The sequence below is a fragment of the Falco cherrug genome, chromosome 8 (genome assembly GCF_023634085.1).
Source record: "Falco cherrug isolate bFalChe1 chromosome 8, bFalChe1.pri, whole genome shotgun sequence".
Classification (NCBI taxonomy): domain Eukaryota; kingdom Metazoa; phylum Chordata; class Aves; order Falconiformes; family Falconidae; genus Falco; species Falco cherrug.
Genome location: NC_073704.1, coordinates 21,254,218 through 21,269,483, shown reverse-complemented (window position 1 = coordinate 21,269,483; position 15,266 = coordinate 21,254,218). Strand labels below are relative to the sequence as shown.

The 15,266-nt window shown below is 36.3% G+C and overlaps 1 protein-coding gene across 12 annotated transcripts in view; it reads left to right on the top strand.

The window, feature by feature from the left end:
• MYO3B (myosin IIIB) overlaps positions 1 to 15,266 on the top strand; it is a 207,588-nt gene that overhangs the window by 98,201 nt on the left and 94,121 nt on the right. For 6 of the 12 annotated variants that reach the window (XR_003561591.2, XM_027810755.2, XM_027810753.2 and 3 more), the window contains 13 exons: positions 1,641 to 1,737; positions 2,636 to 2,752; positions 3,628 to 3,732; positions 6,455 to 6,538; positions 7,218 to 7,420; positions 7,786 to 7,884; positions 8,467 to 8,581; positions 8,969 to 9,095; positions 9,239 to 9,449; positions 10,553 to 10,700; positions 10,944 to 11,097; positions 13,087 to 13,175; positions 14,698 to 14,827. Coding sequence is in view for 8 of the 12 variants with exons in the window: in XM_027810755.2 (XP_027666556.2) it covers positions 1,641 to 1,737; positions 2,636 to 2,752; positions 3,628 to 3,732; positions 6,455 to 6,538; positions 7,218 to 7,420; positions 7,786 to 7,884; positions 8,467 to 8,581; positions 8,969 to 9,095; positions 9,239 to 9,449; positions 10,553 to 10,700; positions 10,944 to 11,097; positions 13,087 to 13,175; positions 14,698 to 14,827 (1,679 nt within the window). In the remaining 4 variants the exon portion in view is untranslated. The other 6 variants (XR_008733663.1, XR_008733661.1, XM_055719289.1 and 3 more) reach the window with 5 other exon arrangements.

Sequence of the window (15,266 nt, the reverse complement as noted above, 5' to 3'; positions counted from 1 at the left end):
GGAACTTTAAACAAATCTACACAATCACCATGTTGCTCACTGGAAATAATACCCACTGTAACAATTTTTCTTTCATAGCTTCCTGTTTATGCTCTCCTTTAATTTCTTCATATGTATAACATCAAGCAGATTATCTTCTCTGGGAATGTAGGATATAAAATGTAAGTGAGACTGCCAGTGAAACCTGCTATGTTCCCACTATTTTATTTCATAACTGACAAAACAGTTTGCGGTTTTATTTAGTTACAATTCAAATAAACCATTACAGAATAGTTTTCCAGGACTCATTGAGAAGACAAAAGTAAATAAGGGAAATGAATAAAAATAGACATAAAAAAATCAGAAACATTAAATGTGTTTCACAAATATCAGTGAAGCTGTACTCTTAGCTAACACTCTTCCTTCCTCTTTGTTAGAGGGTTGCCATGCAGTAATTCTTCTGATGATATAATATATAATGGCTCTTGGATATGACAGCATTCTTTTTACTGAATGAAAGCTGACTGGCTTCAAGTGTAGAGATGTACATAAAGAGAAAAAAAGCAAAAGCCTCAATGCTCATTTTTGAAACAGGATTCCATGACTATATGAAGATATGATTAAAGAAAAAAAGACCTGCTACATCTTCATGTTAACCTTCATCATTATAGATAAACAGTGTTTCCTGCCAAGTCGCAGTACCATTCTGTTAGTGCTTGATATAATATTAGCATTGTTTTGGTATGTGTGATCATGTGATTCCTACTTTCTACATGGCAACCAATACAGAAACAGTCTGTCAAGGACTGTCATTGAGGCTCAATGCTGAGTGTTACCCAGCAGGATGCAGACTGTATCTCGGTGGGTGTCCTTCTACTATGCTTTGATTATATTTGTTGTAAAGAAAAGCCCAGTTGTGCTTACAGCATTCATATTTCACCCCCTTGGCAGAAGACATACTACAGTCTCTTGATTTGTCCCTGTTTCAACTAGATGTGTTGTTTAAAAACATATACACAGCATTTTCAAAGATTCTTTCAGTGTAATCTGATTATAAAGGGGTTATGTGACAGTTTGTCTCTGCCGTGTGGCTTAAATCTCTGAGGACAAGCTGAGTGAACATCCATACAATTTAGAGTCTGATGGCAGCTGTGGTTCAAAAATGTTGTTTTGGGCCAGATCTAGGGTCATCTGAGGTGGCACTTTGGCATACACCAAGGTAACAGAAGTATTTTATACTACTTGTTGCTTCTTGTAAGTTCGTTAGATGACAATACTATAGGTTGAGTATGTGGGGGGAAAGATTTAATTAAACAGAGTGGTAGTTTATTCACTTAGAGCGAGAAGGGAAGGGAAGAGAGGGATAATTATTTTATACTGTGTGAGTGGAGAGTAGTAAGTCTACAGATAAATCTTCTAATCTGAGCACTGATAAATAGATAGGGTTATATATTGTGAAAGAGAAAATAGATATTACACTGGACAGCAAGCTGACCCATTGCTTTTATAAGAGATATTTCAAGCAAAAATATGTATTTCAAGGAGTGTGTCTATGTTTTCCGCATGACAAAAACACTCACCCATGACTTCCCATTGCCTCTTAGTGTCTGCTGTCTTTGATACAGTTTTATAACACTCGTGCTCTACTAACAAACTTCTAGGCATGAACGAATACATACTAGAAGACCTTACCATGTGGATGAAGCTGATAAATACTCTCTAGATGACGATCTGGTAAATCTAGAAGTTCTAGATGAGGTACTGTACTGTCTGAGTAGCAGTTTCTGACAATTGTGCCTCACGTTATGCCTGTTTCTGCTTTTTAGGCTTCTTTTAACAGAATAAGAAGAGTTCCTTCTTGCAAGCTTTTGTCTCACCACGGCAAAGGAATTGTCACGTGACTGATTTGCTATCATCACTTCATTAATATTCTATATAGTGACATAAAAGCAGTAGCAGTGAATCCTATTATGCTGAAGAATTTAATTATGAGTGATGCTAGTTTAAATTATTTTGTGAGTTTCTTAAAATGTGAAGTTTAGTCATGAGGATGTAGATTTAAGTGATTTTTCCTAAAATTGATGAATGTATATGGAGTAATACAGTATCTACAGCTTCTTGATAAAAAGTGGTAAAACAATATCAGTTGCATATTTCACTATATCACCTATATGCAGAATATCTATAAATTTTTGTTTTGATGATCCTTAAATTGCATGCCAGCAAGAAAAAACCATCCTACTAAATTGTGCTAGTGTCCTGTTTAAAACAGTCTCTTACAACCACTTAAAATTTAATCCTTGAAAAATTATTATCCTTGTTTCATGGTCAAATAAAAAATTAAATGGAAATGTACTATGAAGTGCAAAAATAATGTGCATGGCCATTTTCTCTTCAGAAGGTTTCTCTTCAACCTGCTTCTTAGGCTGGTATAAAAATATGTACCAGTCTGGGAATAGGAGTTGCCATTTAACAGTTCTATGGCATTAGCAAGGATTTTGAAAATATTTGTTTGGTTTTATGGTGTTGGCATTTGAAAAATAATTAGTAACACTTATAATAAGTATTTCTTAATCAGTATTCTCAGTATATTTACAAAAATCTTCCTAACTGGGAAAATACCATTTAACTATCAAACTTTTTGTAATCTTCTCAGGATACAATTATTCATCAGCTGCAGAAACGCTATGCTGACTTACAAATTTATACTTATGTTGGAGACATTTTAATAGCCTTAAACCCCTTCCAGAATCTCAGCATTTATTCTCCCCAGGTAAGAGATTCCAAGCTGTGGACAGTACACTCAGATTTTATATTACCACCACTGGCTAAAATACTTAAGTGATGTTGAAACCTGAGAGCACAGACTAAAGCCCAGCCTTTTCTTCTTCCAGAAATTTGTGGCTTTAAATATTTTCCTTTTTTTTTTCTTTTTTTTTTTTTAATTTGGTCTCATCATTTGATTTCATTCCTTTCTGCTTTGTGGCACAAATTCCACGTGAGGGATGAAGGTTACCCCAGCCACAGCTGTGCATCTTGTCTGGCATTTAGTGCTTTTTTCTGGGAAAAAGGAGATGGTTATATGAACCTCCTTATGCTGCGGCTGTTGCTTCCTGAAGAATTGCTCTAACTATTGGGTAATTACATGTCCTGTGCCATCAGCTGCTGCTTAAAAGGAACAAGTGAATCAAACGCTGTAAAGATAGAGGCAGCATAATTCCCTACAAGTACAAAGAGGTGGAGGCATAAATCTTAGTATCCATGGATGCCTAAATTGGTAGGCAAATTGCAGGTAGAGGGGCCAGATTTCAGATTCACTGTTATCTTTTAAGGTTTTTTTTCTATAGGTTGGGTATTTCCTTGGTTGAATGTTTGTGTTTGAAATTCACTTCCTTGTGATACAGTTCTCTTTAGTGTCTAGTGTGGGAAATGTTGGAGTGCATTTTAGCTGTTGGAATTTGTAATCTGGAAGTTGGACAGAGCAAAGAATTACCACTTTTCTTCCAGGCGATTCAGTGGAAATTCTGTGGTAAAACAGGCAACTACCTTCTGTTGAACAGGCAGAAGATAGTCACTATCCTCTTTTCAGTTCTTAATTCTATAGCTAAGTTTTGTATTTTTACTATGTGTGTTCTTTTTTAAATGTAGTTCTCCAAGCTTTACCATGGTGTGAAGCGTTCATCAAACCCCCCCCACATATTTGCCTCTGCGGATGCTGCCTACCAAAGTATGGTTACATTCAGCAAAGATCAGGTAAGAATCTGTTCTTTTTTTTGAGATCTCATATTAATCATACTGCCGCTATGCTACATTAATATGCTACATATTAATCATATGCTGCTATGTACAGCTAATGTTCTGTTATGTTGTACTTCAGGAATTTTTTTCTGTAAGCCTTTTTTTCCTGCATCAGGAAAACCAGAGTAGAAATCTAGTCACGTTTGGGAATTCTGAAGAGAACACAGTGGCATAAAAGAGACTAAAAGTTCAGATAAGATGGTAGGGTTACCTGACCAATGTGGTTTCCTGGACACCCATGAAGTCCTAGCAGTTGACACCAGCTGCAGATTGCTGCTGCACACTTTTGATTCCAGCTTGTCTTGCACTAGGTATTGTAATAATTTACACCTGTGTAAGATAGGAGGGTCTCAGTGCCATAGCAGATTAACAGAGTTTGAATGACTTTTCATTGCATGAAGACTTTATCGAGCAGTGGATAATCGATTCCTTTAACTACAAGTCACAAAAAATAGGAACAATTAATTTTTTTAGTAAAATATATTAAGGATAGGTCTAATATAAATGTAATAAGAACACAAATCCAATTATATAGCAATGTTTTTAATGAGAATGAAATACCATGCTGTAGAAGCTAGATTTCTTTTTATTGCATTATCAAGATTGTAACTTTGTAGTCTTTCTAATTTTACATGTGGTATGTGTATGAATATTGAGGGCTAATAATTATTTTTATTTATAAAATCCTCCTGATTTTACCCAGCACATCACACAATAATTCATAGAAAATGCTTTTTTAAAATCAAAAAGCAGAATAAAATAATAAAAAAACTGCAATTAGAAAACATCAAGCAAAGACAACAAATAAAAGGGACACTGAAGGTGAAGAAAAAAGTTCTACTGAGTATGTGGAAGTACAGTGACCTGAGATGGCTAGTACTTTTTTAATGACTTATATGCTCTTTGATTGGAGGCATTAAAGAAAACAAGTATTCTTGTAGAATAAGTTATGTGAGACCTTAGCTGGGGAAAAAAATAGTTTTGACAAAAGCCTGTCAGGCTAACCTTGTACATCTTTAATACTGTGACTTTTATACCTGTTTAAGAAGTAATTTGCATTTAGATCTAAATCAATTTCTTATTTTCTGTTTGCAAAGGATTACAGGCGCATGTCTGTTTGTATTACCTGGCTAACGTTATGTTGGTTCTTCAGGTAAAGGTGCATTAGATAAATACTGTAACCAGATTAAAAATTGATTCTATTTTATCCATTGAGCTTTCCCATGTATTTTCCTGTGAAGCCTGAAAATTGACTCCAGGTCTAAATACTCGTGAAGCTAAGGTCAAGCTCTGGCCAAGTCTACAAGAGTTTTAGGAGTTCTAGAAGAATTTGTGGATTTTAACTGTATAAACTATTGCACACAACTTCTTTCTTTGCACACAAAGACCACTAAGTTAGTTATCATAACCCTGTAAATCCATCGAGTTATCTGTTTCCAAGAAGAACAAAAATACCCAACAATAAGGAAATAAATGAGATGCAAATATCATATTATACACATTATATAGAGTCAATCTGTGCACCTGCTATCAGATGCTACAAGACAGCACCAAAGAAATGCTACATCTTTCAGACCTTTTCACAAAGCTCAGTTCTATATGAGTGTCATTGCATCAAGTATTTTAGGACCTTGTATCTTCTCCCAGCCAAGAATCTTGTAGGTTCACAGTGTGGTGCAAATAATTTTCAGGTGTTTGCATAAAACCACATGAATCTATCCAACTGCTCAGTGTTAACATTTTAATTATATGTCGTTGATACTGTACCTGAAGTAGACTAATGTACTGGTGATCTGTAGACAATGTGAAAAAATGGGAAAATAATAAACGCTGTTAGAATTCTTACTTGCTATGACCTTAAGTGTTCATGCTTGAGTGTTCAGGTGTGAACTGGCCTTCAAGGTGTACTGACTTTCTGCTTCTTGTCCATGAAGCCTAACAGCAGAGAGAATACCAAGTGATTTAGACTATTCTAGCTAATCCCTGAGTCTGGAAGCCATTCGGAAAGCCTATAAAATACCTTGTGTTAAGGACTGCTGACTCGGAAAGAAGATGGATACGTTCTCCCAGAATTATCCAATGAACAGATGCATATTTTTCTGAAATGTTTAGATGCTAGTTTTCTGTTCCAGCTTCAGTATCAGCATCACCTACAGAGTAACCTCTCTATGCAGCAGCAATTATTTAAGATTATTTTTAAAGTCACGAGCAGACTTTTGGTCAGTGTATTGAAAACAGCTTTACCCTGTGTTTCATGTTAATTCATATGAAGTCAATGCAGTGAGCTTAGATGCACTGTTGAATTATGTCACGTCAACTGAATTATGGCAGGTTTTGGAGTTTTAAGCATTTTAAACAAGCTGCATATGTGCATAGCATGTGTTAGCCTGTAGACATGGTCACTTGTTTATGTGTCTTAGCCCTTAGAAATTCAATCACTGCTTCACACATATGCACATTGCTATCAGGCATTATAAGACTCATTTTAGTAACCCAGGGAATAAATTATTACACTGAGCCTTTGCTTATCTTTCCTTTCAGAATGGAGTTGAGGGAGTTGACCCTTGAAGTATTTTTTAGACTTGGTACTAAGCATTAAATAACAGATAAGAGTATATAGCTGAAATTGACCATGTGGTGAGCTGTGAACTTTAACTGTTTTGGCTTGTGTGTTCAGTGCATTATCATCAGTGGGGAAAGTGGTGCCGGAAAGACAGAAAGTGCCCATCTGATCGTCCAACATTTGACCTTCTTGGGAAAGGTATTTCTTAGTCTATCATGTAAAACTATGAACAAATCCTCCCAACCCAACCCCCAATTACCACTTTATTTAATTTTCAATACTTAAAGCTGTTCATGTGAATTGTCTTGCTTGAGTTAGAGATGGAGTAATCATGTATGTGAGAGTATTGAATGAAGATAATAAGATTATGACCAACACCAAGCCATTCAGTATTTTTTTAAAGAGAAAGTGCCAGATCCTGAGTGTTCAGTGCCTGTAGTTATCTACAGTGTTTATCACATATATTGTTGTTCTTTTGTACAATAACGAATGAAGATCTTGCCATGGCTATAATTTTAGAAGCTCTTATACATCATATGTTGTAAGTGATGCTGTTGTGCAAAGTGATGGGAAAATCAAGTGTGTAAGGTTAACCTTAAGTAGATAGGTTTAGTTTTTGGTGTTTTGGTACTCCGATTATATGACACCTCAGAGGCAGAACAATTGCAGGGAAAGAATAATCTGTTTTTTCCTACCTGTGGGAGAATTCCTCATCAATTTGTTGGTCCTGGTTTTGAATAAGTAGAAAGGTTAACACAGTATCTTAGTCCATACAAGTATGAGAAAGGGATGCTATGCTTCTGAAGCAAGAATTGGATTGTGGGTAAGCATTATATACTTTTAATGATCCTTCTGATCTTTTATCTGTTTCATCAAGGCAAATAACCGTGCTTTGCGTGAGAAAATTCTTCAGGTGAATCCTCTGGTTGAAGCATTTGGGAATGCCTGCACTGCCATCAATGACAACTCAAGTCGCTTTGGAAAATATCTGGAAATGATGTTTACACCCACAGGAGCCGTAATGGGGGCAAAGATTTCTGAATATCTACTTGAAAAATCAAGGGTCATAAAACAAGCTGTGTAGGTATATTAATTGTCTGTCCTTTCACATTTATATAAAGTTTAAATTCAGTTCTCCAAAATTCTTTATTTTTAAATGCTTTTGTGTCTTCTGCTAAAGCTGTGATCACTGATACAGTACTATGATAGCAAGAATAGTCAGTTTGGTTCGTTTGGAGCAGAAGCCAGAGCTGCTTCATTCTTTGGAGAAATATTGTGGTTGGCTGGGTTTTCTGTGTTTGCAGTTGCTGATCCTACACCATTAAAACAAGTGGGAGATTTGCTACCTACTTCAGTGAGCTTATGATAAGAACTTCTACTTTTACATTGTACAAGATGACACACGAATAAGCATATGTGCTTTAAATAGATATGTTTTTTTCCAGGGGAGAGAAAAATTTCCATATATTTTATTATATTTATGCTGGCCTTTATCATCAGAAGAAACTTTCTGAATATAGACTTCCTGATAAAAAGCCTCCTAGGTAACTATCACTTGCTTGTTTTAACTGCTTGTTGTAATTAGCTATTGATCAGCTCTTGCTTTCAGTATGATGCCTTAAAATCTCTTAATCCTTCTCCATCCCTTAAGGATCTTTTTTAATTCGCCCAAGCAAAGAAGAGGATGGACAATAAGGCATTATATTATTTGTATTTGTTTGAGAACTTGAACTGTTTAAAAAGAGGAGGAAAAATCAAGCTTGATACTCTGTCATACTTTCAAATCCAGACAATCACCTTATGATTTCTTACTGTAATGCTTCAGTAAGAACCCAGAAGGTGCTTTGGAGTTGTGTTTAAGTGTTTATACTTTGGGTGCGTCTGATCTGTATTGGGTATGGGGATGTGTTTGAAATGTTGTTAACGCTAAAATAGATCTTAAAAAAGAATAAGCAAAGTTAGCACAACAGAAGCAAAAACTTCTTATGAATTAGCACCAAATTATATAATTGGAAGATATTGAAATAAATGTTCTTTCTAGTTACTGAGGTACTTGCACTGAAATCACTGGAGGTTGTACTGGCATATCTGCTAGTATGGTGCTTTCTTTCTCCCACTCTATTTAGATACATAGATAATGAAACTGGAAGAGTAATGCATGATATTGTTACTAAAGATTCCTATGGAAGACAATTTGAAGCGATTCAGCATTGCTTTAGAATTATAGGATTCACTGATGAGGTAAGAGATCCAGCTGTTAAACCATTGACCTTTATAAAAAACACCTCCAGTGCTGCCTGTGCTCAGGCTGCCATATGGTTTTGTGGGTACACACATGTGCCACAGAATCTCTCTTATGACAGAAGTGAACTGTGAAAGCATAACCACACACTTGGAAGCCGAGACCAGCCTGAGGTCTCAGCTGGTACTCAGGCAAGTCCACTCACAATTATGTATCACACTCTTTTCTGTGTCAGTAGGAGCTTGCTTGAATTTGTAGAACTTGGTCTTAGAGCAAGCTACAAGCTTTAATAGCCATTCCAGTGCCTACCTTTTTCTTTCATAGCCTAAATATGATCTACATACCTAATTAGATTCTTTAAAATTGCTTCTTGTCATCTTTTACAGGAAGTGTACTCAGTGTACAGAATTCTGACTGGAATCTTAAATACTGGAAATATTGAGTTTGCTGCCATTTCTTCTCAACACCAAACAGATAAAAGTGAGGTTCCCAATCCAGAAGCCTTAGATAATGGTAAATGCATTTTAACATTGTCAGTTCGGAAATGCGATTTGACTGTATTTGTGGGAATCTCTAACTCGTGGTAACAGTTGAGCAATGCTGGTGATTTCCACTGCATAATCACAGTCATGTATCTTTTTTCCACTGTCTTTTAGCTGCTGCACTACTAAGTATTGGGTCAGAAGAACTTCAAGAGGCCCTAACCTCCCACTGTGTTGTAACACGAGGGGAGACTATTATCCGAACAAACACTGTGGACAAAGCAGCTGACGTGCGAGATGCCATGTCTAAAGCACTTTATGGCCGGCTCTTCAGCTGGATCGTAAATCGTATTAATACGCTGCTCCAGCCAGATAAAAATATATGGCAAGTTACACATCACTGAATCGTGTGTACTTACTGTGCATGTGTCTTTGAGTTCATCCGTTTGTATATTTTTGTATATTTTCGATTTACCAGAAAGGGTGCTGGGTTTATTTTGGCTAAGGCTTCAAAATGGCTTTCATGCTGTGACACTGAATTCTGTTTCCAGGACATTAACCCCAGCATTTTCAAAAAGCTGTGTGGAATTTAGCTACTGAAGTCAATGGAAATTGGGTGGTTAAACTGCTGTGCAGTTCTTTAAAAAGATGCGTCCTATGTAGTGAACATTAAAATCATACTGAAGGCTGGTAAATAATTAGAGTACACTGAAAAACTGTAGTATGTATTCACAGTCCTTTACAGTCCTTCTGCTTTTGTAAGTTAGTAATAAATACAGATCTTGGATTATTATTGTGCTGCTACTTGAGATGTAAGTGATGATTTTTTAATTTTTCCTAATTACAGAAGTGTTCACATTGTGCATCCTTATAATTTCATTGCCTGGTGCTGATCTGGCTGCTTTGGACTTTTCAAGCAGATGCAGAGATTTTTAGAAACAAGAAAACCCCTTAGGTGATAGAAAAATGCCTCTGATCCGAGATCTGTACTTGGCACTTCACTATATTATACAGACACATCCTCACCCATACTTGCAGTTCTAGTGGTGACTGTAGTATGACTATACTTGAGCTAGCACATGGGCTTTTCACAGTCCAGCTTGCAGCAGCAACAGACTTGGTAATTGTTGTTCTGACTGAGTATAGCAAAAACATAATGTTAAAGCTTGACCCCTTTTGTCCACCTGGAAGAGCAGCCAATAGATTTTATTTGGAGTCTGCCTATTGAAACCACTTGTTTTAATATGGCTGCTAAGTGTCTTGTTACTATGTACCTATGATTCTCCTGCCTTCTTCATGGAAATTTGCAAGAAGCAAGTGGGAAACAAAAGTGTTAATGATGCTGAACAAATGCACAAGTTGCCTTAGCTTCAAACACACTTTTTCTCCTCTCTTTTTTTTGCAACAGATTGGATCAATTATGCAATCTTACTTACCATTTTAACTTGATGTTGCCCATGATGAATTTTGTTTGTATTTCATATGCAGCAATGCTGAAAATGGGATGAATGTTGGGATACTAGACATATTCGGATTTGAGAACTTCGCAAGAAATTCCTTTGAACAGCTGTGCATAAATATTGCTAATGAACAGATCCAGTTTTATTTCAATCAACATATCTTTGCACTTGAGCAGGTAACTTCAACTCTGATGAGCTCTAGTTGAATCAGCCATCCTGAACCATAGATCATATTCAGGAGTACATTATAAACTATGAAGTGGGTATGTGATTTAAATGCAAGATAATGACATCTTTCAGTTGAAGTTTTGTGAACAGTGTTGCTGGGACCTATAGAGTATTGCTGGGCATCATAAGCGTCCTACTAATGATGTTGCTTTTACTGGTTCAGTATTAAATTTGTGCTGGTGACTTTGTAGATGGAATATCAGAGTGAGGGAATTGATGCTACTACAGTGGAGTATGAGGACAACCGTCCACTTCTAGATATGTTCCTCCAGAAACCTATGGGTCTCCTGTCTCTACTAGATGAAGAAAGTAGATTTCCTCAGGCAACAGACCTAACTTTAGTTGGTATGTGCAAACAAAACTCCTGGGGAATAACAAATATATTTTGAGAGGGTGGAATGACATCCTGAGTAAATTTTTACTAGCCTAGTTGTCCTGCTGAGGTTGTGCCATATCATTTGACATTTTAAGTATAATTTTCATTATGCTTCTTAATTTTTCTTTTCTTAGTGTTTTCTGGGGTTTTGTATTGCAAAAGTTACCTTACATGTTAGGTGTCAAGGGCTTATTGTCTTTCTAGTGTTACAAGGAAATAACCTGTGTTTTGTCCCTATATGTAAAGTACATTGAGCAGCATTTATCCCCATTTATTGAAAGGAAGGCTGAGAAATAGTAGAATCTTGTATCTAGGACCACCCTGTGAGCAGAATTAGTGTTGAGAGTAAAATTTAGATCTCCCAGGCTCCTAGGCCCATGTTTATCCAATTAGAAAATACTGCTTCACTCCAGATTATCTCATCATAAATAGAAAGTGTGTGCTATTTCTGGTGTGCCATCTGGCTGAATATTTCCCCTCCTTTATGCATATTTTACATATATTTTAACAAATCTTGGTGCCAACTTTAAAATGTGCAGCACATGCCATGTTTAAAACTGTTGTCTTGCTTTTATTTAATAGAGCTATGTTTTTCCCTGCAATATGAAACAGGGAGTTTCAGTTCCTTCAATGGAATGTGCAGCAGAAACTCAAACTGTTAGTCAGAGAGAAATAACGGCTGCCTGTTAAATTGCACAATATATCTACAAGACTTCTCACTCTACTAGGCTGAATTGAAAGTTAAATTTAGGTCACAGATAGAATAAGTACTATGGTTTCTTCCAGTCCTCATTTCTGTACTAAAGCTATGTGCCTCTCTGTGGGTCCTATAAATCAGTTAATACTGAATATTGAATTTAGGCTTCCACAGAGGCGCTTTCCTTGGTCCAGTGTCAATCATTCTTACTGCTGATCTGTACACAGTACAGCAGGATCCCTCAAGGAGACAGCAAAGTGGGGTATTTTGCCCTCTCCGGCTGTGCCAGACAATCATTAATTCCACCACCCTCCCACCCGCCCCCCCCCCCCTTAAATTCCAAACTTAGTTCTTTTTGCTTTAAATAGAGACCTGATTAAACATTAATAGAAAGAAAAACCTAATACAATATATTAATGGGTTCTAACATTAGAAAAAAGTTTTGATAATATTTTCTGACCTACACAACATGACAAAGAATTTTATTTGTTGATTCTGGCCTCAGGTCTCTAGTTGCTTGTTCAGATGAAAAATACAATAGCAAGTTTTACAGTATCAGCACTGATTTAATTACAAAATATTAGAGAGCATACAAAATATCACAGGGCATAAAAGACATTTTTCTTACAAAATGATGTTTCTTTTCCTGTCAGCTCTTTAGAGGTAGTAATGGGAAACAGAAAGCCTCTTTAGAAGAGATTTTAGATAGAAGTCTCTTTTTCTGTAGGAGTCCAAAGGTAAATGAGAGGTGGTCCCAGCCTGAAGACATTATCATATACTTAAAACATGATGCATAGAGTTAAATGAATGGGGAAAGCAAGATAGGGTAAATACAAATAATGGGCATTTAAGCCAGCAGGATATACACACAGCTTTGAATGTACTTAATTGAAATAAACCCACTCCAACCCCATATATACATGTAAGCAAATTCATAGCAAAATGTGAGAACTCATCACACCCTCTTATTGGCCCCCTTACTTGATAGCTTTCCATGCACAAATGCACAAAACTATCCACAAACAGTGGGATTTGAAAGACAGTCTTCCCAGGCTAGTTTAGAATAAGCTGTTCCATGCAGAAGTGGCAGCTTGGAAGAAAGCACAGAGAAGCTGGCACACAGCTATTTCTGAGCAATGTGGTAATATACGTGTTTATTGTAGTTCTGGCTTCTTGAGCAGCAAACTGTCCCTAATGAGGATGAAGATTTTACTTAGTCACTCTAAGTCACTTATATCAATGTCTCTTCTCCAATGTCTAGATAAATTTGAAGATAACTTACGATGCAAATATTTTTGGAGACCAAAAGGAGTAGAACTGTCCTTTGGTATTCAGCACTATGCTGGAAAGGTAAGGTCATGTGATTTTTATTTAGTTCAAATAACAGTCGTGTAGTCATTATTTGTTATATTCAAAGTTTCTGCTTAATGTTTGTGGGTTTTTTTTCTCATTTTAAGAGACAAAATGATAAATTGTGCAGAAACATAGAATCTATGATAAAATGTTCATGTGCAGTAGTCCATTTTAGAACTTATCCTTAGGGCTCTTTCACAAGCTGTGTAGACAGTAACCATCTTTTATCCTGAAATAAATCTGACACCAGAAACACCATTACTACAATAATTTTAAAGGAGCAGCTCTCTGGAGCCAGAACACGCTATGTGATTGTTAACGCCGTGTGAATGCCACAGTAGTTCTGTGTGTGAGTGAACATAAGTATATGGATAAAATGCAATGTAAAACAACATCTGTAATAGAATTTAAAATGCTACAAAGAACACTGGAAAGGCTGGAGCTAGCTAACAGCAATATTTTCTTGTACTCCATAGCACCTAATATCTTTTGTTCTCAGCAGTTCATGTATTATTTTATATGGGGAATAAGGGACCAGTTGTTTTGCATAACATGAGTTTTGCTTGTAATTTCAGGTCCAAGTTTTTGTTTCTAAGCAAAATTGAAAGAAAATACCCATGTTTTATTTAGTTAACGATAAAGTCTCATGTTTGGCTCATTATAAGACTCCAAAATTTTAAGATATGTTCTAGTAAACTTTGTTCAGCTTTCTGGCTTGTTAAGAAGAACTGTAAAATCTCACACAAGTTTAGTAAATTCTTCCTACCCCAAGTGGCCAAGTCATGAAAATACTACTGACCAGCTGTCTATTACAGAAAAACTTTCAGTTTCTGTGTAAACTCATGGACTCCAGTGGAATTAGGTTAGAGAGGAATAGTGTTAGTGGTAAAAAACCAGGTCTAAAACACTACTGTAATTTAAAAAGATAAAAACAAGTTAAGCAAAAGTAACTGATTCTTATATGAATACATTAACCAGGCTGTAATTCCAAATAAAACCAATTAAAATAATTGAAATAAAGGAATGTTTTGTTTTCCCGCTGTCATTTTTGAACAGTGAGAAGCCTATTTTAATGGACCTAGATATGCAACTTATTCCTGTTCCTCCAACAGGTGTAGTTAGAGATCACAAGGTTGATGCAGACAACAAATAAATGATGACACCTGAGAATCATTTCTTATTTCACATGTAAATTGTCAACTTAAGCTTTAATGAGGTACCTGTTCTACTCGTCATGCGTACCCTGGTTTGATGTGAGAAAGCATAATACAAAATCATTTAAGCCATTTAACCTAATTGGATGTGCAGTGACATGCTATGAGTATAGGTGCTGTTTATAGCCAGTTCACATTCTGAAGACACTGCTGTAACTGTACCATTTTAAGTCATTTGCAGATAATTCATTGGCTTGTCAGATCCAAACTAACCGGTCTATTTAGTCATCTTGACTGTTCACATTTTAAAGAACATAGTAGGTTTTGGGTAGCTGTTTTGGCAACTTTTATGTTTCCCATGCTAGGTATTATATGATGCCAGTGCATTCCTTGAGAAGAACAGAGACACTCTTCCTGCTGACATAGTGGTGGTGTTGCGCACCTCAGAGAACAAACTTCTTCAGCAGCTGTTCTCTAGCCCATTAACAAAAACAGGTATTTTCTGCACAGCTTTGCTAACATTGCAGTCTCTTCAGCTACCTGCTCCTCTAAAACTCTTAATTGTTTCTGGACAATTTTTTTTATTTTTCTTTTTCAGCTCTGCTGTTTAAAGTTTCCTAGATATCTGAAATGTTACAGTCATATTTATTTTTAAACATGTGGACATGAATTCTAAAAAATCCAAGCAGCAAGATTCATCCCTCACCCCAGAGAACGCGAGATTATCTGACTTGCAGGGCAAGAACTCGTTCTCAGAGTAGCATGAGAATATGGGAGTTTCTTGGGTGTTAATGATCAGTCTTCAGCTGACAAAGTCTTGTGTACCGTGCCTTACAGTTCACGTGTAATGTAGAGTTGTTTTGAGGTAATACCCATCTATTTAGATGCACTGATGCAATACATAAAGTTTCTTACAAATTGTAAAGAACACATA